The sequence below is a fragment of the Indicator indicator genome, chromosome 1 (genome assembly GCF_027791375.1).
Source record: "Indicator indicator isolate 239-I01 chromosome 1, UM_Iind_1.1, whole genome shotgun sequence".
Lineage (NCBI taxonomy): Eukaryota > Metazoa > Chordata > Aves > Piciformes > Indicatoridae > Indicator > Indicator indicator.
Window position 1 is genome coordinate 95,223,328 of NC_072010.1, and position 22,274 is coordinate 95,245,601.

The 22,274-nt window shown below is 43.7% G+C and overlaps 1 protein-coding gene across 1 annotated transcript; it reads right to left on the reverse strand.

The window, feature by feature from the left end:
- Positions 1 to 4,367: 4,367 nt before the first annotated feature.
- On the reverse strand, positions 4,368 to 20,703 carry NRIP2 (nuclear receptor interacting protein 2). The gene is made up of 6 exons (XM_054390625.1): positions 20,473 to 20,703; positions 15,590 to 15,766; positions 8,653 to 8,735; positions 8,073 to 8,200; positions 5,261 to 5,313; positions 4,368 to 4,460 (listed from the first exon to the last, which is right to left on the reverse strand). Exons 1-6 carry the CDS (start codon positions 20,701 to 20,703, stop codon positions 4,368 to 4,370), a joined length of 765 nt encoding a protein of 254 aa, XP_054246600.1.
- Between the last annotated feature and the right edge of the window lie 1,571 nt (positions 20,704 to 22,274).

The following is a 22,274-nucleotide window of genomic DNA, read 5'->3' on the forward strand; positions in this document are numbered from 1 at the left end:
TGGCTTCAGTCTGAGTTTAGGAAGACTCCTACTCAACCACACCCTTGCCCTAGCCAAAGCCCAGCTCCAAAACAGACACCCGCTCACACAGACATGCCCAGCACTGAATGCCATTGCCGTCTCACCTTCCTTTCACAACTCCACCAACACTGGGGCTTTACACTTCCTCGACCATCTAACCCTCACCTACATCTTCACCTTTGCCAGAGTCCAGCTCCAAAATGCACGTCCACCACCTACACAAAAGGTGTACCTACACAAAAGCAGCTGGGACTGAATGATGTTGCTGGCCCTCACCCTTTCCTCAGCAGCTACTTGTGGGCATCAGCAAAAGCCCTGGGGTGCTCTGGAGGAAAGGAGAGCCTCTTACAGGCCTCCCGAAGCCTGGGAAAAGCCCTGGGGTGCTATGGAGGGAAGCAGGGCCCTTTACAGGCCAAACAAAAACTGTCAGGGTTTGAGTGACTGGAGTTGTGGTTAGTTTTCAAGTTAGTGTTAGAAATATGTTTTGAGTTAGAGTTAGAGATTAGGTTCAGTTATACAGTTAGGGTTTACAGTCAAAATTAGGGGTTATCATTAAGGACACAGGGTTGAGTGTTAAGTTTAGGGTTAGGGGTAGAGTAGGTATTAGGTAGCTGGGGTTACCATAAGGTTTAAGGGCAGCATAAGATGTAGGTTTTGTGTCAGAGTTAGAGTCAAGGTTAGAGATTAGCATTTAGGGTTACAGTCGAGAATTAGAAATACCATTAGGGTTAGGGGTTAGAGTTACAGGGTTAGGGGTAAGGTTACAGGGTTAGGGGTAAGGTTACAGGGTTAGCTGTAGGTTCAGAGTTAGGGATTAGGGTAAGGTATTAGTGTTTAGAGTTAGGATCAGGCTTTGGGGGTGGGGTTAGGCTTCCTGGACAGGGTTAAGGTTACATTTAATATCAGCATTAGAGGTTTGGGTTAAGGTTAGGCTTTAGGGGTGAGAATTAGGGTTAGGATTAATGCTTGGGGGTTAGGATTAGTGGATTAGTGTTTAGGGTTAGGAGTCAGGGTTAGTGTTAGTTTTACATTTAGGGGTTGGATTAAAGTTTGGTTTAGTGGTCAGTTAGGGTTACGTGTTAGAGTTAGGCTGAGATTTAGGATTAGGTTTCAAGTTTATGTTTTAGGCGTTAGGATTAAAGTTTAGGATTAAGGGTTAGGGTTAAGGTTTGGTCTTAGGGTTTTGGGTTAAGGGTTAAAGTTAGAGGTTAAGGTCATTTTAGGGGTTTAGTGGTTAGGGGTCACGGTAAAGGTTAGGTTTAGCTTTATGGTTAGTGTTAGGGTTAGATTTAGTATTAGAGTTTAGGGTTATGCTCCAGGTATAGGGTCTTAGGGCTAACATTAATGTTTATAGTTCAGAGTTAAAGTTGTGAGATTTAAGATTTTTCAATTAAGGTTTTGGTTATAAAGTCAGAGTTAGTGTTTTAGGTGGTTAGATTTAGTTGGTTACATTTGAGTTAATGTTCAGGGTTACAATCAGGTATTATTACCTGCATTAGAGGTCAGAGGTTTTATTAATATTTAGAGCTGCTGTTAGGATTAGGGGTTAGTGTTGGGATCAGGGGTTAGAGATGTTAGATTTAGGGTCAGGTGTTAGGATTAGCATTAGGGTTACAGTTAAGGTTAGGATTTAGTGTTCAGGTTTAAGGTTAGGATTTAGTGTTCAGGTTCAAGGTTAGAATTTAGAATTAGTCAGGGTTAGGGGTTAACCTTAGATTTAGCCTTAGGGTTAGGGATTAAGGGTTAGGTCTATGGTTGCTCTTAGGTTTAGGGTTAAGGTTTGGTGTTAGACTTATTGTTCTGATTAGGGTTAACGTTAGGGGGTTAGGATTACAGTTTAGTGTTTGGAGGTAGAGCTATTGTCAGATTTGTGATTAGGGTTATGGTTAGGAAGCTAGCGTAAGGCAATTAGGCGTTTAGATATTGGTGGTTAAATTTAGAGTTAGGATCAGGTTTAGTGGTTAGTGTCAAAGGTAGTGTTGGGACAAAATTAGGGTTAGTGATTAGAGTTTTATGGTTTGGAATTAAGGTTAGAGTTTATAGTTAATGCATATAGAATTAGGTTTCTATTTTGGTGTTAGGGTTAGATGGTTAGAATTATGTTGTGTTTATGAGTTAGATTTATGAGGTTATGTTTTATGGTTATGGGCTATTGTTTAGGATTGGGGTTTAGTGTTATGGCTACCATTAAGGTTTAAGGTTAGGGTTGGATGTAGCAGCTAGATTTAGAGTTGGGATTAGGGTCTGGGTTAGGGTCTAGTTTAGGGCTAGGGTTAGTATTAATGTTTAGGATTAGGTGTTTGTTTTTTAAAATAAATCATAAAACAGATTAACAATAATATATATAATGTACATAGTATTTGCCGTCTTTAGCATGTTAGTTTTCATTATGCCACCTTTCATCATTTAGAGGGCAATGAGAGTTGGAATCTAGGTGGGTTGCTGCCCATAGGAACAGATTTTCTTCAGCAGAGTTGACCCAGGTTCCACATGCTTTCCAGCTGACACAAAGGATGGTTTAGTACAAGTCTGAGCTGTCATTAAAACCCCCTGGTTTTAAGACGACAGTCAGACGTGCAAGTGATACAAATCTAGGAGGAATTACTGGTGATTTGGAAGACAAGATCATTAAGTGTAGATGTGGATTCTGACATAAGAGGGAACTGTTGGCATCATTCATGAAATTTGTGGAAAGTAGCTCATGCAGCCAGAAATAACCACAAGTAGAAGGACGTCAAAGAAGCCAAGAAACAGATTAGAAGATGCAACATATGATGAGTTACGGCGAAAGGCGCTAGCCTGTTGCTGCTTGTAGGAGGGGCAGATGCCAGTCACACCAACTAAAACTGAGAAGTGCATCCTAAGTGGCATCAGTCAGGCTGTATTCTACTCTCCTTAGCATGTGTTAAGCTACAGCATAGAGCATCTGATTTAGGAAAAAAACTTGCAGGAAAGAAGGCAAAAAAATCACACAAGTTCTTTGAGAAGCACAACAGAAACAACGAGTGGTTTGATAAAAAAGGAAGAGAGCAAGTATTATTTAATCCAGAATGATGAGCAAAATAGGGATGTCATAACATTCTAAGGGTAGACAAAAGGATATTGTGCAGAGTTTGCCACGAGGCATAGAATAAATCCTAATCTGGTGCATCTTTCCTAGACCTAGTGAAGAATAGACTATGTATTTTTCATAGAACTATGGTCTAATTGTAAAGAAAATAAAAATAATGTTAAAAAAATAAAATAAACGAAAAACCCCAACAATTAAGTGATGTAATAGTCACCCTGGTCATTCCAGGTAAGCTCACATTTGTCTGATCTGAGCTGATACTGTAAAGAATAGTTCTTGTTTCATGGAGGTGTAGCAAAGTTGGTGGGCTGCGATATGCCAGAACTTGAGGATAATGATGTGTCAAATCACTAGATTTCAAGTTGAAAGTAAGAAGCTGAAAGAACAGAACATTCTGAGTGTTGTAAGTCATCCCAGCATTTAAACTAAGGGGCAGAATCTCTGATGATGCAGCAGAGGTGACAGTAATGTAGCTCTGGCAGCTGGAGTGCAGAAAGGAGAGGCCTGGTCAGAAGAACAGGATGTGCAAATGTGGTTACTAGGTATCACACCAAGAGGGGATAAGCATTGCCATTCAGATCATATAGCTTAGTGGCCAAGTATACAGTGCCGAAGCCTAAGCCCCTGTGAGTGTCCACCCTACTCTAGGAATTCATGCTCAGCGTTTCTGCAGACGTGTTTTATAATTCAGAACACTAAAAGTGCTCTTGCTGCATGGTTTTTCCAAGAAAATACTTCTGTTCTGCTCTAAGCCAGCAAAAAAATAACAAAATCCAGTTTCCCAGAGTACAGATGAGGGGACAGGCTACAGAGCCTTTCCCACAAACACCCAAGAGTGGAGTCTGATCACAATGAGGCAAAGAGAAGGGAAACTTTCATGGCAATCCTAGGAAGCTTTTGGAGAAACAACAGGAGAGTGTTCACAGATACTTTCTTGTCTCGTGAACAGAGGGTATTGTAAAAAAATCATTAAAAGGATAGGGCAAATTTAGTACAGAAGCAGAAATTGGAGTGACCAGACAAAAAAATCCAAGAAAGCCAGGAAAGGAAAGAACAAAATGCCCACTCAGCAGATGGGGACAAGAAAGGAGGAATATCTCTCAAGATGAGGCACTTCTAGCAACAACAGCTTCCAGCACCATTGGCCTTTTTTCTCACTCCCCCGTGAACGCCTTAGTCTAAAACTCAGCAAGGTTAGGGGCATGTGGGCCTCACCCTCATCTCTCTCTCATGGCAGCAAGTCTCCTCACCCCCCAGACATGGGGAATGTACCCAGTCACTGACCAGGCTCTTCAGAGGCATGTAGAAAAGGCAGCTCTTGACTCAATGCTTTAAACCTCAGGATTCCTTCCTCCAAGTCGATGCAACACTAAAGAAGGGGAAGAGCCAGTTACTTCCTGTACTTTTCAGATAGGAAAACCTGTATAATCAAACAACTCTACTTTGAGTTTGGAGAGACCTTACAGTTCCCCCCACCCCCACTGATCCTCATGCTGTCTCCTTGTTTCTATTCCCTTCAATAGAATCTTCTCCAAATCCTTCACAGGGCCATTCCACTTACTTCTTCCTATGACTCCCTCTGAGGTGATGTCTTCACATCACTCAGCCATTCAGCCCAGTGCTCTTCCCTCTTTATGAGTCTGGCATATGGCTACAAATATTTCACAGGAAAGAGCAAGCTTGCTGCAGCCATATTCTGAGCCACCCAGAAGACAGGCTCAGCAGAGCACTAACCCTCAGCTGAAAAGGAGAGGACTTGTATCCAGCTAGTACTGGACACTAAATGTGATAATACAGCTCTTTTGGCTCAAAGCAAGGGCAGAGCTTTTTTACATCTGCCTTCAAAAGACAACACAGATACAACTCATGACACAGTGTGCCTTGCCTTGTCTCCTCTTCGGTTTCCTCTTTCTGTCTGCAACTCAGAAATACAGAGAATGGAAGATGTGATAGTATCTATTGGGTGATTCCTTTCTTAAAGCCTTTAAGAAGGACTGGAAGGGAACCAGTGACTCAGAGCAAGCTGCAGTCAGCCAGGCAGCTGTTCAACAAGTATTGCAAGTGGCACACTGGAAGACCTGGATGTAAATATTTTTGTTGCTTGCAGCCACCAAATCTTGAAGACCTTCTTGAAAGAAGCCCTGCAATAAGCAGCAAGTTGTTCTTTACCTTGAGAGACAACAGAGTCTGTAGACCAAGGCAAAACTCCAGTGTTTCATCATCTGAGAAGAGAGAAGAGAGTGATCAGGCTTAAGACTGTATGAACTGCCCCTCTATAGTGTGTCTCTCCTGTAAGAGGAAGTAGAACATGAGATCATCTGGTTCACAAGGTTATATGATTATGGTCTGTTCAGTATATGGTAAACAACAAGGAAGGTGATGCATTAAACACACAAACATTAACAAGCAGGTCATAACAGTGACAATAAAGACCAGTAGTCTTCTGTCACTGACTGATAAGCCATTAAAAGAGCTACTTAGGCACAGCCCTGAAGAGTGTCAAAATAAAACTGCAGCTGATAAGAGGAGGGAACCATGATTATTCTGAGATATTTGACGGGTCTTGCGGAGTTGTTTGAAACTTACTGTAAGATATAAGAAGGGGCTTGTGAGATCATGTAAAGCTTACTATTGGATGTGCAGGGGAATGGCCAAAGGCAGGAGAAGGCAAGCATCAGGGTGCATCAGGAAGAACAAGCATGGAAAAATGGAAAGTAGAGGGGATAGGGGGCCAGTAACATGCAAGCAGACTGTTGGTCAGTTCACCCGTCTAACCAAACCCTGTGCACAGTGGCTGCAATCTATCTGATCTTCTTATTAAGTGATTTTTTTTCTCTGTAATCTCTCTATCCTACATGTGACTGTTGCATAGATTTTAAGTATTAGTAAGTGCAGAAGATGCCACAGGTTAAAGGGCAAATAGGTCTTGATACCAGCAGCCAGAAGGTGTGTCATACAGTAGGAACCACAAGCACTGGGCCCAGTAACTGAAAGGACCACAGGCAACAAGGCTCGTAGGTCTGTCAGCAACTGGAGAAGAGGTGCACAGCTCACAGGTGCCAGTAACTGGAGAAGGGAGCTCAAGCCACAGGGATTATACACCTGGGTGCCAGCAACTGCAGGCACTGCAATGGGTGCTGTAAGATCTCTTTCACTAACTGGATAAGGACTATGGGTCACAGAGCTTGTAGATCTAGATCCAGCAGCTGGAGAGATCAGCATGCAAGAGAGCTCTGGGTACCATCTCTGACCAGGATCACACAAGCTTTAGGTTCTTAAGTCAGCAACTGAAGAGGACAGGGCATACGTGTTAAAAGTCTAAAGGGACTAACTAGAAAGACTTGGGTGTGTTTATATTACCCTAGTGAATTTAATCCCATATGCTTGTGGCTCTATATGCATAACAGATAAATTTCAGTCTGGTCTAGTCAGTGAGTAGAAGGAAGCCTGCATCTGGAAGGACTCAAGATCTGGGTTAGTACTAGGTAAAGGCCCAGGGTCTAGATGTAGATATAAGACAGACATAGAAGCTATACTGTTATTTGAAGATTCTGTGAATATAAGTATGCTTGTGACACTAGAGGCTCAGGATGTATGAGCTTCTGCTAGTGAACTTCAATCCTGATGAGCCAGAAAGGAGGACCAGGGATTGGGCTACTAGTGATTGTGTTTATATGAGTGCTGGTAAAGGCTTTGCTCTGTGTGTGGTAATCTATGTAGTTAGCTTTGCCTGTGTCCTCTCTGGAATATACTTCACCCTTGCTACTGTCTGAACCTGCCACTGAGAACATGGATTGGACTAGAAGAGAGTAACCTCCTGGGTCTTAGAGTTATCCATGTGAATTTCAGTGACAGGGAATGAGGAATCCCTGGATCCTGGAGTCTACAGGATTCAACCAGTAACACCACTAACACTTCCCATGTCTGCTGGTTATCTGCTTGCCCTGTAACTTGTAACTGTATTTTGTAATTTGTTTGCAGTGTGCAGAGGGAGCTGTAAGGCAATTCTGCTCCTTCCAGGCAGCCTTTTCCACATCACAGCAAAATGGACAGGTGCTACAGGACTAAGTTAGCCTGTGCTGCTACCAATATAGACTCCCAATGAAGGCCAAGAACAAGTAGAAGAGAAACCAGGGAAGAAGAGTGAGAAGGGAATGTGGAAGGAAGCTCTTTCTAGGTGACCAGGAATGTGGAAAGAATGGACATGAAAGAGACAGCAAGAAAGGCTTTGGAAGATGAATAGTACTTGTCAAAGATAAGGAGACAGATAAAAGCAAGAAAGTAAAACTTGGAAGACTAATAGGGACAAAGAACGAGAAGGGGAAAAAACATGGCTAAGCTGTTTTCAGCATATGCACAGCTTGATGTAAATGCAGAACATGCAGCCTTTCTGCTGTTTTCTGGATGTGTTCCAGTGTCTGCTGACCTGGCTTTATCTCCTACAGCTCCTTCCTTCAAAGGATCCTGCCTCAGGAGACAGAGTGAAATCAGCACTCTGAGGCTCCTAAGTTTGTTCAGGGTGCTCCCTGCAGCAGAGGCATACAAGTACACAGAGAAACACTCTGGGGATTAAGCTGTACCCTCTGTCAATTTTTCTGATGACTTCCATCCAGCCAAAAACACCAGTGTCCATTCAGTAGGAGAACACAGGGCATCAGAGGACTAATTAAGCAGTCTGGATAATTTTAAGTAAGGTTGATTTTAGAAGGAAAAGAGATTTTTTCACGTCCTGTGACAAGACCAAAAAAACACCTCATTGCTCCCCAATTCCAAACTCTTCTTGTCTTCTCTGTACTCTTCCTATGCCCTCTGCCTTTGCCTTGAGGGTTTTCCTAACACATACTGATGTTGGCCAGCAGTGGAGATGACCACATCACCAACCTCCCGCCATGTTACGTTTTTCCCAGAGATGCTTTTAAATGCCCTTTACAGGGCATAAGAGACACAGCAAAATAGAGAGAGAAGGGGCTGGCACTCTCACCTACAACCAGTGCTGAACACAGCACTGTCTCCTGGCCAAATTGCATCTCCACATGTTCTACTCGGCCAACAACGCTGGGGATGGGAAGAGAGAAGTCTCCACAGTCCATGACAAATACTTCTTCCAGCCTGTGGGACACAAGAGGTATTATTGCCTCAAGTGGAGGAAGAAGACTTTTCACTGATGGCAGTACTTCGTGATCTCAATGGGAACAGACCCAGAAGAGGAGGGATCTTTTTCACGTAGCAGGTCTGGAAGCACTTCTGCAAGCAAAACCGCAACATGCTGTCCATTTGGGTTCCTCACCACTGAGGTTAAACAGTCAACTGGGCAGCTTTGCCCTGCAATACACACAGACAGAATCACACAGCTCTGTCTCCTCATCTGGGGTCTGCACACAACTTTGCCAGCGCTCCTGATGCCTTGCCTTGTCACCCACCCTCTTCAGCTCCTCCTAAAGAGCCATGTGCACATGCAAAGCTGCTAGCAATTATCATTTGTGCTGGGAATCAAAAGTGCCTAGGTTCTTGCAATAGGTTTTTATTTTAACCACTCCTCCTTTTCTACTGTGCAGACTTACCCCAGCTGCTTTAAACAGCTCCTGGAGATGAGATTTGGTAGACATCCAGTGTTAACAATTGCTTTCAATTCTTGACCTTGGCACTAGAAAAAACAACAGATAATTACTATGGTCTCAAAACTGACATACCAGCTCCTCAAGCAGTGTGACAGTTCCTTCGATCTTTCTTAGCAACACAGCCAAAGAGTGGTGTTTTAGGCAATTGATAGAACGCAGAAGACTCATCCAAGACAATGGTGGTCTAACCGCTGCTCTGAGTGCTCTGCAAACCTCTGCCAAAAGCTTCTTTTTGAATTTGTCCTCTTTAATTTGTATTATTTGATGGCCCAGATACTTATCTGTTATTATTGACTTTAACTTGGCAGTATTTCAGTCAAGAGATGCATAACTAGTGAATTTGTTCAGAAAACCCATATAAACTTTATTAGCAGAGCAATAACTGATATGACAAAAGCTTCTAAAGGAATATAAGCCACTCAGAAGCAGTAACAGACCTCCCACAGCTCCTCTACCCTTATGCTCAATTCTGACGAGCTTTAAACACCTTAAGATTAGTATGACCATCAAGGACCCACTCCATCACCAGGAGGGGCAAGGAAAATATCTCCATTTCCTGATATCTTAACTAAATCTGTTTATGATTATTACATGGGTAATCATCACAGAGAGCTACATTCAGTGGAGCCAGACCTTCTCAATGGTGTCCAGTGACAGGACAAGGGACAATGGACGCACAGTGGAACACAAGAGGTTCCAGATAAGCATAAGGGGAAAATTCTTCACTTTGAGGGTGGCAGAGCATAGAAAAAGCTGCTGAAAGAGATTGTGGAGTCTCTATCTCTGGAGCATTCCAAACCCTCTGGGACATGTTCCCGTGTGATTTACTCTAGGCAACCCTGCTCTAGTGAAGGGGTTGGACTAGATGACCTTCAGAGGTCCCTTCCAATCCCTACTATTCTGTGATCCAGTATCTCCAAGATTTCATTTTCCAAAATGTGTTATTTATGGTTTATTATAAAGAGAAAAAAGACACCAAACCACCTCTTCTGAAAAAATATTGGATTGCTGCAAACAGACACAATATCGACAGTAGCTTGAAGGCTAATAGCACTCAAGGCAACTTCAGAGAGTGCATGCTGGAAACTTCAAGTTTTTTTGTCTTGGAGTTCTTCCTCTGGTCTATACTGCATCTCATCAGTGTAGAGAATGTCTTAATTCTGTACATTTGGATATACCATTTTCCAGGAATGGCCGCTTAGCTGAGAAATTCTCAGAAACTGGAAGACTGAAGCTAGAGATCTCAACCTATGTTGTTTTACAGAGTTCACCAAGAATCATGTAACATTCATGTATGTATATATGATGTATATGTAAATAGCATCAGTGGTTGTAGAAGGAAGTGCATGAACCCTGTGTGACCTCATCTGGGAAAAATGAGAGCAATGTTCAAGCAGTATCTACACAGAAAATATGCACAGATGCCTATTTTCACCAGCTCCTGATGTGGTTATTTTACTGTGTTTCAGGTAAAAAATCATATCTTACTCATAAAGAATTATGCCTAGTTAGTCAACAGTCCTGTGTGACTGCAAACACTTGTGACTTCTTACAACACCCAGGTAAGGCTGTGTACTTTAAAAAAGTCAAAGCAAAGACTGATCTCAAATCTGCCAGGACTGCACCTTCCCTATTGTATTACATGACTCTCAGTCACACTGATATTCAATCCAACACAGCTCATTGGCACATAGTATGTAAAGTGCCACAGAACTACAAAATTTAACTGACCTGATACCATTTGGAAGATTTATCAAATAGACCATAGAGGAACAAGCCCCAGAAGCCCTCACTGCAGCTTTTTCCATAGTCATACAGGAATATTACAGAATCACAGAATCAACCAGGTTGGAAAAGACCTCAGAGATGTCAAGGCCAACCTATTACCTGATACCTAACACCTCATGACAACTGAACCATGGCTCCAAGTGCCACATACAATCTTTTTTTGAACACCTTCAGGGACAGTGACTCCACCACCTCCCTGGGCTATTCCCCCAGATCTTTCACAAACAAGTGGTCCCATTTCACTGCCAAGCATCTTGAACTGAGGTCCCATGGTAATGCAGATCACACATGACAGAGTTGGTAGGAAATCAAGCTGAGCAAGCCTGTTCCCAGAATGCACATCCATTCTCTTTGTTCATGCATGCCTCTTGTCTCCTAGCATAAATCTGCTTTAAAACAAGTGGGGATGCATGCTAGAGCCTTGCAGGTGGGGAAGAGCTGCAAAGCACTCTGCTTAGATGCTCCTGACTTTGGCAATACTTCTGCTTAAGAAAAAACATTGTCACCCTGGCTCCAGGCTGTCTGGCATGTCAAGTTTAAGCATACATAAGGAGTAGTGCCCACCCACAGAGGTTCCCAAAACCAGCTGGAGAGATCCTGCTCTACCTCATGACAACAGTTGCTTGTGGCAAAAGTTGATATTACAAAGTCCAAGCTTCTAGAAAGAAAACAGCTGGGATATTGACTGGATCCAGAGAACAGTGCATCATCCTTGCTCATGGCAGGGGAGCTGGAACTAGATCAACTTTAAGGTCCATTCTAAATGACATAATGCTTCCCCTTTTGCTTTTGGAGCTCTGTGTCTGTGCTGTCTGGCCTTCACTTCCCTTCCAGAAAGGATTGTGGCCAGACTAAGCAGAGAGGTAAGATACAGCACAATGTGCAGATACATCCTAAGCATCTACCTCCTCATCCTGTGCAGTGCATCACAGAAGGGACTTCCCTGTGCCTCTGACTACCTAAGTGGGTATATCACCCATGACTGTCAGGTCAGGTATACTACCATGTATGCCCAGATTGCAACCTGCCAGAAGTGTCTAGCTGACTCAGCTCATCCTCATAAACAGACATGGATTCTACTGGAAGAGAGAGAACCATCCCAGTGGCTCACAGAAGCCAGCTGTTCATCACCTAGCTACAGAAATGGCATTGTATCAGCTCTTCAGAAACAGAAGAGATGGAATGTGGGGAGCAATTGCTAAGGAATCACTCTGGAAGCGGGCAAACCTGAGATGCATGAGCTATTAGCACTGTCATGATCATAAAACTGAACTGTATCTAGGCAGATTCTTGAGTTCTGTTTCAGAGCATGCTAGGAAAGTTGCAAGTTAGAAATTTGCTGTGATAAAACAGGACAGTGATTATTCTGAAGAAAACAACATTTCATCCCATTCAATAGTAAACAGCCCTGTAGAGTTATCAGCTCAAGCAGCCTCACAAAAGTTACCCAGTTTTCAATTCTACCACTAACCGTTTTCCCAAAGAACTCACCAGGAACACAAGGAAAGTCCTTGGTCCAGTGTACCACAAATACAATGCAGCTTAGGTAAGGCAGCATAAGCACTACAAGCCTTCTTGAAAACAACGGAGTTTTAGTCACATTATCCATTCTCATCTCTATCCCAGAATTTTTAATCTATTACTACCAGTTATCGTTAGCCTTTATCTAAAGAACAGTATTATAGGGATTTCCAAGAAAGAGAATAAGGGGAATCAACAAGGATGACCATTTATAAAGACCTTGTTTTTTCCCTGAAATAATCTAAGCTCCAGAGTCAAGAAGCTGTTTTAACCAACCAACCAAGGCTGATTAATCCCAGGTGGCTTTGACACAGAAGGAAAGCAGCCTTGGACAACAGTGGAATCCCCTGAAGCATCTACTTACAAATCAAGGAGAGATAGGCCCCAGTACAAAAAAAAAAAAAAAAAAGAGCAGCTTGATTTAATGATGCAGATGCCAATCATGATAAGCTTTCCACAGTGCTTTTCTAAAATTGCCACAAAACCAGGCAATTCTGCTCAAGTACCACCTGAGCAACCTACGTAAGAGAAGAGTGAGTGAATCTGTAGTACAACTGTTATAGACTGGATCTGTCTTGGATCTCTGAAAGTTAAAGAGGCCTTAGGTTCAGGACAACTATGTAAGGAAAAAATTAATCTGGTTTAGAAGTTTCTGTTCATAATGGAGACAGAGGAGTCTTGTGAAACTTTATTCGAATAAAGGGAGAGTCCACAGGACAATTCCCCGTGGGGTCTCTCAAATTGCTGGAAGACACAGCACAGCTCCCCTTTTATCCTAAATTCCCAGATGCAATCTTCCGTCTCCCTTTTCCCATTGGCTAAGGTACTCAGGATTTACAGTCTCTGCTGAAATGCCTACTACATGTCCCCCTTCACATATAACCCCTCTGTATCATACATCATATGTTCATTTAAATTAGGTTCTTCATTCTCTGGGTGGAGAAGTTAATATTCAGTAGTCTACTAAGCCTGCGCTCTGTCCTTAAAGTTCAGAAGTTCAGGCTGTGTTCAGTGTCTGCTATCTTCAGACAGACCCTTACTGATTTACAGCAAGGTTCAAGGTAAGGTACTTAGCAGAGGCCCTGATGATGTACATATACATAGATAAGGTAAACTGTCTGGTTCCTCCCTTTCTATTTGAACTCCCTCTTAGCCAGTTCTTCCTTTGTAAAGACACTAGCTACTTTTAATCCCATCAACTATAACCTGTTAAGAGTGAAAACACTTATTGCCTGAATCTCCTTGTACCACTGAGGTTTTCATACATTCAGCTTTATTTCCTAGTTTAGTTCAGTTACTAGTCAGGTGATGCATTTGTTGCTGCTTTGGAATTTTCACCGTACTTGCCTGAGTGTAAATAGAAGCTTTACGCTGGTAGATGATATTTTTTTGGGAGCTGTTGTCAGAAGGAAGAGACTTCATGGGAGTCATGTTATATTTCTAATAAAAACACTACACCAATGAATTCTCAAAATGGTACCAGATCATCTCTTTGGCTAAAATGAACTGGCAGCCTGAGTGCTATTTCCTGCCATCTGTACTTACAAGCAAGACTTTTTGAAGTTCACATATGTGGACATGAAAAGCAGCGAGGCTAAAAAGAAGAGCTTCCCTTCCTGCAGCATAAGATAAAGTGTGGCAAACAGCAACTGGCTCTTAAGAGAGAAACGTCGGTGCAGAAAGTACTTAGTTCAGAGAGAGTTAAGTGCAATGTTAGACCTATTTCCTTGACTGTGATGTTCATTAACCCTCCTTTATGATGAAAAATAGAATGTTTGTGACAGCTGGGGTACAGTGCCATGAGAAACACAAAAGGAAAATGGAGTAGTGGTCTCTGACACTGAGTTAGCTACTGCACTTGGTACCTATGCATGCCTATCCTTACTCCATCTACATACCTGGAAAAACCCTGCCCTTTGTCACTGAGTTTTCTCTTCCAGAACAATACTGACTAGTGATTAAAGAAAAATAAACCCCTTCATTGCTGAAAAAAAAAAAAACAAAACCCAAAACCAACAAGCAATCTCCAGCTATCTGGAGAAATTACACTGAGAGCCATTCATCCTCCTAGTCTGTTTTCCCAAGTTTTGTTACGTTAACCTGCCTACAGCAGAGTAAGTAATGCCTAAATGCAATAGTAAAGGCTGGGGGAAAAGCCAGAGGGTGGCTTCCCATGATACTTGATCTGAACATTCCAGAAACTTGCTACCAGGCTATGTTTATATGACAACTAGTGTGTGAGAGCCTAATGATTCTATTGTCTCAAAACAATGCATGACATACCTAGTGTGAACAGACAGGGTGATGGTTTTGATAGCCCTCAATAGCTCTCCAGGAGAGCTGCTGGCCTGGCGGAGTGGCTTAACAATGAAAAGAGGTAACTTCTGTGGAGGTGGGAAGCTACTGCAACAGCGCCACGGAAAGGCCAAAGGCAGACATTACACTGAGGCGCTCACCCCTCTGTGCACATCTCGCTCTGCACACCTCCCTTTGTGGAGAGACGCCCCACCCCGCCCCGCGCCTAAAAGGTATAAAAGGACCGCAACTTCTGGGCTCCACATGTTGCATCTACCGCAGAACACCCCACTGGGGTGTGTAGCCGCCACTGAAGGAGATGGACTATGCCTGTGAAAATGTCACTGGATCCAAAGAGTGCTGATACCTTTTTTTTAAAATTACTTCTTAACTCTCTTCTTTTTAACTCTCCTCCTTCTTCCCATTTTCTGTTTGCTCCAGTGCAGTCAAGCATATCTAAGATCCATTACCATGAGTTTTCATTGGCTCTAATAAACCTGACTCATCAGCTGTTTGGTGTAAGTTTGCTTTAATTTACTCCAAGGGAATTTTTGAATCTTAGCATGACCTCCCCTGATGCCCAGTTTTGGCTTAGGACATGGGGTCATGACAGTTGTGCCAGCTGAATTTTCAAAGGTGTATGTGTAGAGTTTACACTCTAACATGTGAACTGTCCTTTAGGACAGGCAACTGAAATAAACACAGCGTTAACATAACGTACTAGGGCTATATCTTGATGAGTCTCATACCTGCATATTACTGAACAGCTTAACCATGGAGCCCTCTTCCATGTGACACAGATTTTTCTCACCTAAAAGGGCCCAGATAGGAGTGCGTTCTGCTATATAGAAGGTATAAGAAGAAAAGTGAGCTAAAAATGGTGCTTCCATCTGATTCAGAGCAGTTAGCAACTTTCTTAGGAGGTCTTTCGATGCTTGAGAGGGCCCCTGCCTTAAGGTGATAAGGAGACATTCCTTGCTTCTCTATGCACTTATGAAATACCTCATATCATTGGAAAGCTGGCCTCCAAAGCAAGAAGTGATTATGGTAATTTATCTTCATATACAGACAAACAGAATGCAGAAAGGCTTTCCTCTATCTGTTGTAAAACTGAATTGAAAGTCTAGGAGACTCCATGCAGGAAATGCACTCTGTCTTCTCTCTCTCCAGATATTTGCAGTTAATAACTTAACATAGCGCATGGGAGTGGGGCAGCTGTACCTTATTGGGCGTTTGCTATCACAGTGAAATCATCAGCAGTTTGTTGTTGCCTTACCTGGCACTGTATTAGCAGAGGTGAAATCTCTTTTCTCCTGTCGTCTTCCCTTTCCATCCTTTCATCCTGGTCTTTTGCCAATGGAGACTGAACCCGTGCAGACTGGCCTGTGGTCTCACCCCGCAGTTTGTTCAGGTTGCCTTCTAAGAGGCGCCGCTGGACCACACTATGTGGCTGCTGCCTCCATCACAAAGAAAGACAAATTCCAGCTAAGTACTCAGTTAAGGTCAAGGACATTTGCTAGCCTAGAAAAGCAGATTGCAAATGGATAACCCAATTGATCACCCTGATGAATAACAGGATTGTCCAAACCCCCTTTCTTTAAATCCCAAGATTTTCTGTGTAGCAACTAAGGTGATGTTAAACTATTGGGAGTTCTGTGGCAAGCAGGTGTGGAATGCAGTTATTGGAGGAGAAAAACATGTTTGATGGATGCTCTCCTCACGTGTGTCTGTTCTTTCAGCTAAGCATGCACTTGGTAGTCTTATACTGCTCAAGTACTGCAATACCCTACCTGGCGAGTGTGTGCTGATGCCCAACCAGGTACACCTTTCAATTTGAGAGCCCACAATGGACACAGCACATGTCTGATGTAGATGTGGTATAAGAAGGCAGGACTCAGAAAATTTTAGGTGTACAAGCAATTATCTGTAGAGAAGCAGGAAGCTTCTCCTGCATAGGAAACAAAAACTGGTTTCTAATGCTTTTTGTAATCTGTCCCTGCCCCTCTCCATCACAAATGGCACTATTTTGATTCCCTTCCTGGTTAGGGGAGTGTCTATGAAGATCTATGTCGTTCACAACTAGAAGTGAGCACCATCAAGCCAGATCATTGGCTGAAGGAACATTATTTCTATCATGTATTTCATGCTCCTATCTCACTTCATCTGGGCAAAAGAAGAGGAAGGTGTACCAAAAAAGGAGAAAACCTGTGAAAAACTTCTTGGCCTGACATTGCATTCACACAGAGGGAAGTGTTGCTTTGGAGAGAAAGTTCCCCTTGTCATCCGCTTCACACTTAGTTTTTGCCTAGTGTTGATCCAGTGCCTCCAGTCCCTACACAGCAACTGATTCAAGAACAGGCAGCATCAATGAAGTAGACGTGTCGGAGGTAGTTTTGTCCTTTCTCTTTGTACTCAGCCCCATAGCCCTTCTCCAGGAGAGCAGCTGCTCAGAGCTGACAATAGTGCTCTCAGTAACAACCACCCATGTGAAGAAAGGCAATTAATCTAGAGGGCCTATTATGTTACAGCATAAATTGTTTCTTTTATTTTTCTTGAAAATAATTTTTAAAAATCAGATTCCAGATAGTGCAGCAGTTTGATCTTATTAATGTGCATGCAAAACATCTGAGTTAGACCAGACTTGCCACTGAGCTGGGCTGTATTAACCCCACAAAGTGTCTGTGCCTTATGGTTGGTCAGATTGCAGTCAGATCATTCCCATGCTGCAGTAGTTGAAAAAGTAAAGTAAAAAGATCCCTCTTTTCTTAGTCTTTTCCTAGCCCACTGTGCAGGCCCACAGCACAGCTGGCCATTGTACTTCACTCCCTAAATCCTCTCAGCACAGTGCCAGTTTGGCTGCTGATTAACATCTGGGCCATGGGAAAAGGGAACCAACAGCAGATCTCCACATCCCATCCTCCCTCCTCCTCCTCCCTCCCTCCCTCCTGTCTCCTCACAATTTGGCATGCAAAGGACCTTTCCCTCTCCTTGCAATCTTTCCCACAAAAAGAGACAGCCGTTTGCATCTGCCATTTCTGTCCTTTTCTTGCCACTCATCCTGGGAAAAGACCAAGTGCTGATGAGGTATAGCTGAGCTTTGGGACTGTGGCAGACTCCAAGAGCAGACTCCTTCGTCTCTCCCTGTCTTCTGTCTCACCAGTGAGATGGAGAAGTGGAGACTGTTGTCTCGGGTTGTTAAGAAACAATGAGATGGAGCGGATGATGAAAGAGAACCTGAGGGGAGTTAGTCCAGCAGCTGGAAGAGAGAATCTCTCAGGACCTTTAGAAGGGTCAGATGAGTTCCCAGTGCAACTCACCCCATTCAGGCTCTCCAATGTGAAATCTCAAGGCCTTGCTATGGTTAATGGTGTGGTATAATTAAGGGATCTTGATTTTTGTGAGGGCAGAAGCCAGACCTTCAGATCTGCATCACAATTTCAGAATATTTTAGCTCATGCAGCTGGTTTTTTTTTCCCATTAAAAAAAAAAAAGAAGTTCCAAAGTTGTGGGGTTTGTTTGTTTCCCCCCCCCCAAAAGAAGTTGTTATAAAGCTGGAAATGTGAATCTTCCACTTTTTCACTGTTAGGGATGTGATGAGCCTATCAAATCCCAGACACTGCTGGATCCATTGCATAAGCTGAATGTACACCCAGAGTACACAGAAAAGAGTGACAAAAAGTAACAGCCTGTCTTCGACTGCATAAGAAAATGCCATTTTTTTTTTTTTAACATGATGTAAGTCCCTGCTCTAATTTTAGGACATGCACGGCTGCCATAGCTGGTGCCCTGACACTGACAATGGAGACATACTTTGGGAAATTAATTAGATTTCTCTCAGTGTAAATGCTATAAGACTCTGGAGTGTTTTGCACTCTTTCTAAGATCAACCTCTCTAGCACTTCCTGGATGATGCTTTGTTTTCAGCCTTGAATTCCTTTCCTCCAGGAGAGAGCCAGATCAATTTAAGAAACATAGATGGAGTTTTATGTGGGGCTGGAGCAGTGCCTGAAAGCGTATTTTGGATTCTAATTTGCAGCCCTCAAGACATCACAGCAACCTCACAGCCCATCAAGCTGTGGGAACTGCTGAATTGCTCTTGGAAATCTGAGGCATGGCTTTTCTTGCTCCAAGGTAAACTAGAAACAGCTATTGTGTTGACCTCAGGTACAGCACTATGTGAACTGTGTGCAGGTGTCATACAATTTTGTGCCTTTCAAAACCAGTGCAAAATTTCCATGGCAAAAAATATGCTACATTGCATTCACTGCTCCTTAACGCCCTGGTAAAAACATTTAAGCCATTCTGCTACAGACCAAACATGAACTACGCAGTGGTTTTCAGTGACTCAATGCTGTCTGCATGTGAGGAAGTCTCGTGTCTACAATGGCTCATTTGACCAAGAGAGCTGCTTCTGACAAGTGATTCAGAAAAGGCCTATATCACTGGAGCCAGCATTTGGGGCTCCAGAATGCCAGTCTCTGGAGGTTGAGCTGTCACCAGTACTGTGCAGGACTTTCACAGAGGCTAGCTAGCCTCAATTGTCATTTTGAGTTATGGTGTGTCAGGAGTTAATTCCAAAGCAAAGCAGATAGACAGGTTTTTCCCTGCCTTTGTGGAGGGACTCAGTGAACAGGCACTGAAAGACCAAAAAGTGGCTCCTCCCTATTCCCTGCCAAAAGCTGCAGAAGGAGGAGCCCAGGGACCCTTCCTGATGACCTGTTTCAGCTGCAGTGCTGCAGGGTGTGAAGGGCCAGTGCTTTCCTGCCCATGCTGCCAGGCTGAACTCCAGTATGGCCAGACCTCCCTCCCCACAGGGAGGAGAGGTCCCATGCCTTGCTCACATGACATTTACGTGACTCCTTCCTTGTACTTATGACAGCAATTTTGCTCAGGGCCAGAGAGACACCCCAAAGCAGTTCCTGCTGACAGCCACATGTGTGGTTGTAAAGGCTGGCAGAGCAGACAAGGCAACAGCCCACGATGACTTTGAGTCACCCTTGACCCAGCCAAGCCATACCACAGACTCTCAGCAGCAGCAGAGTGCATATGTCATGGAACATAACACTGACCCCTTGCCTACACATGGCAGAGCCACTGCACCACAAGGTCTTCTATTCAAACCCGGTGCTTACAACCTACTTGTTTCACACAAGCTTTGGGGCCTGCCACAGGAGCCAGGAAACAGCTGGAGAAGACAGCACATGCATGAGCATCTGTGGCGTTGCTGTGATGGTATGAGAGAACCATGGGCTGCAGGAAAGGGCAAGATCTTTTGATCTTTCGTAACATCCACTGGCACAGTTGAAATAACTGGTTATGCCCCTATCACTGGCCAGATCAGGCCCTCTTTAAAGAAAATGGTTAAAACCATCACATCCTTGAGAAGTTAAACTACACAGTAGAGAGGAGAATTTAGACAGCAAAACTCTCAGAGCAAGGGTCGTAAGCATGCATTTAAGCCAGCAAGAGATCCCATTGGAAACTCCTCCCTGTCTTGGGGAAGTTCCTCCAGATCACAAACTGCCCAGGCTCCTGGAACAGATCCTCTCACTGATGCCTCCTGCTCCACGCGTTGCGAAGGGGATGCCTGCAAACCTCACTCCTCAAAGGTGTCATCCATGGGTGCTGGTCACTGCAGCTGCCTGTTTGCCTGGCTAGCAGTCCTGAGCTATGCTTGCCTCTCCAGAAACCCAGGGACTGGGGGAAAGAGAATAATGCAAAAAGGTGACAAGGTCAAACATAATCCTCTCAGGGTTTTATGAACTCCTGCTGAGTCCAGAAAGGAATTGGCTTTTGAGCTGGATCAGGCAGAACTGCATGGGGGTTTTTTAGAGCTATCCCATATGGAAAGATACAAGTCAGATGTATTCACTGGGCAAGTGGAAAGTTGGATGCAGGAGAGTCCTTCCAGTCCGTGTCTGCCTACCTCTGCAAGGAGTTTGGTCCGTATGGACTTGCATGGGGAAATGAATGCAAAAAATGGGAAATGAATGCAAAAAATGGGTAATTCAGTTTTTCCTCTCACCCTGACCTGATCCTAGATGGTGCCTAAGTTTTATCTTTGCTGAACCTATGAAGCTTTCACAAAGCCTACCAGCCCAACTGGAATGAAAACTGTTAGGAAGACCCCCCTCCAAAATGGGGTCCCACTGGACTCACCAGATCCTTGGAGGTTCCCAGCCTTGTCAAACTGTCAAGGGGCAGCAGGTCAGCAGAGTCCTTATGCACAAACTGGGTTGCTTGTTTCAGTCGCCTCTTCTGTTGAAGAATAGCTTTGTTCATCAGCTCCACCTCGCATTCCTGTGGCTCCATGTCAGAAGTACCCTCACTTTGCTTTTCCTCTTGGTCTCCTTGCCCCAGTGGCAGGGGGCATCTCTTCCTTGTGCTCATGGTGAAGATTCAGACAGAACAGGTCCTTCTTAATATGGTGGGGTGCTCCTTGAACTTGTCTCCTGGTATTTACCGTCCCGAGGCTGACTCAGTCCTTCATCACAGCTGTCTTTCTCCCCCTTTCTTTTTTTCTGCTCTCTTAATTATAACTCATGCATCTCTTAAGTTTCTCTCTGCCTTTTTCTCCCTCTGTATTCTTCACTCTCCCGATGTCCTTCTTCTCCCCTCTGCTTTCTCTCCCTCTCTTCTCCTCCTCCAATTGTAGTTCTGCCTCCTTTAGTCGGTGGGTCCCTGTTGTAACATAAAGGCCCTGTGTCAGAAACCAGTTTCCATAAATTACAGCAGAGCCGGCAAGATGCTCCAGCTGGAAAAATCCAGCAGCAGAAGGATGGCCCTGCTGTTGGGGGCTGGACTTACCTCCCTCCTGTGTGCGCACATGCGCCTGTGCATCTGGCAGTTGCTGCTGATGGGGCTCTGATGCAGCTCTGTGAATCTGTAAATACTGTCAACAGCATAGTTCAGCCTAGATGATGCAGTGCCTTGGAAAATGGGAGAGAGCATCTGCCTCAAGGCTCCTGGCAGGCATGCCTTCTCATTTATGCAGAGAGCTTAATGAATGTGGAATAGGCTATGCTGAAGGATTTTACTGTGCAGCTTGAATAAAATGGTGAAGGCCAGCTTTCTGCTTCCAGCCAGGGCAAATGTATTTGGCCTAACTTAGCCCTCATTTTCACCCTTCTCCATCTAGAGCAATTCCACCAAAGATACAGAAACTTAAAATCACTGGATTGTAGATAGCAGAAGACTTAATTCCCTTTTTACACTAAAATGTGTTGACCCTGTTGCATTCTTCTCTCAGGGAAGAGAGGACATGGCAGAGCTCACTTTTTCAACTTTCTGCCTCCACACTGCCCTGCTTGAAACTATAAGTTTCAGCTTGAACTGAAGATGATTTATTTTGATCCCTTTTCACTGGTAAATGTGCTGCCCCAGTAAGCACCAGTTCTGACATCACATACAGAGGAGGAAACTTGAGTTTTACCTAGCTCTGAAGCTGAGGACAGCATTACCTTTCCACAGGTGTCAGCCAGGGGTGAAGCAGCCTTCATGTGCAACATAGAAGGAATAGCAGAAACAGACTAGGAAAGTTACAGCACAAGGAGCCTTTCTTTCGCTCCTTTTATTTTTTTTCTTTTCAGCCTAGTAGTATGTAACATTTCACTATTACAAATAGCAATTTTTTCTAGATCGTATATCAAAGTATAACACTGAGTGGGCAACATTAGTGTCATGGGTCAGGTTGAATCTGCTGAGTTGAATCTGGTTCTTGGGGGGAAGGAGGGTAGTGAGAGTGTGTCCCTGGGTCCAGGAGTAGGAAGTATGTATAATGGTCCATATACAAATATGTGTCCAGTCAGCCACTGAGAGACCTCAATGTTGTTGCAGAAACTACAAAAAAGTTTGCCACAGTGAAAGCAAACCATGGTGTTTACCTTTTACTGCCTGCTAATCATCAGTGTTAGCATTTCTCTTGCGATTTTTGTTCCTCAAATGTCAGAGGGGAGGCTGGT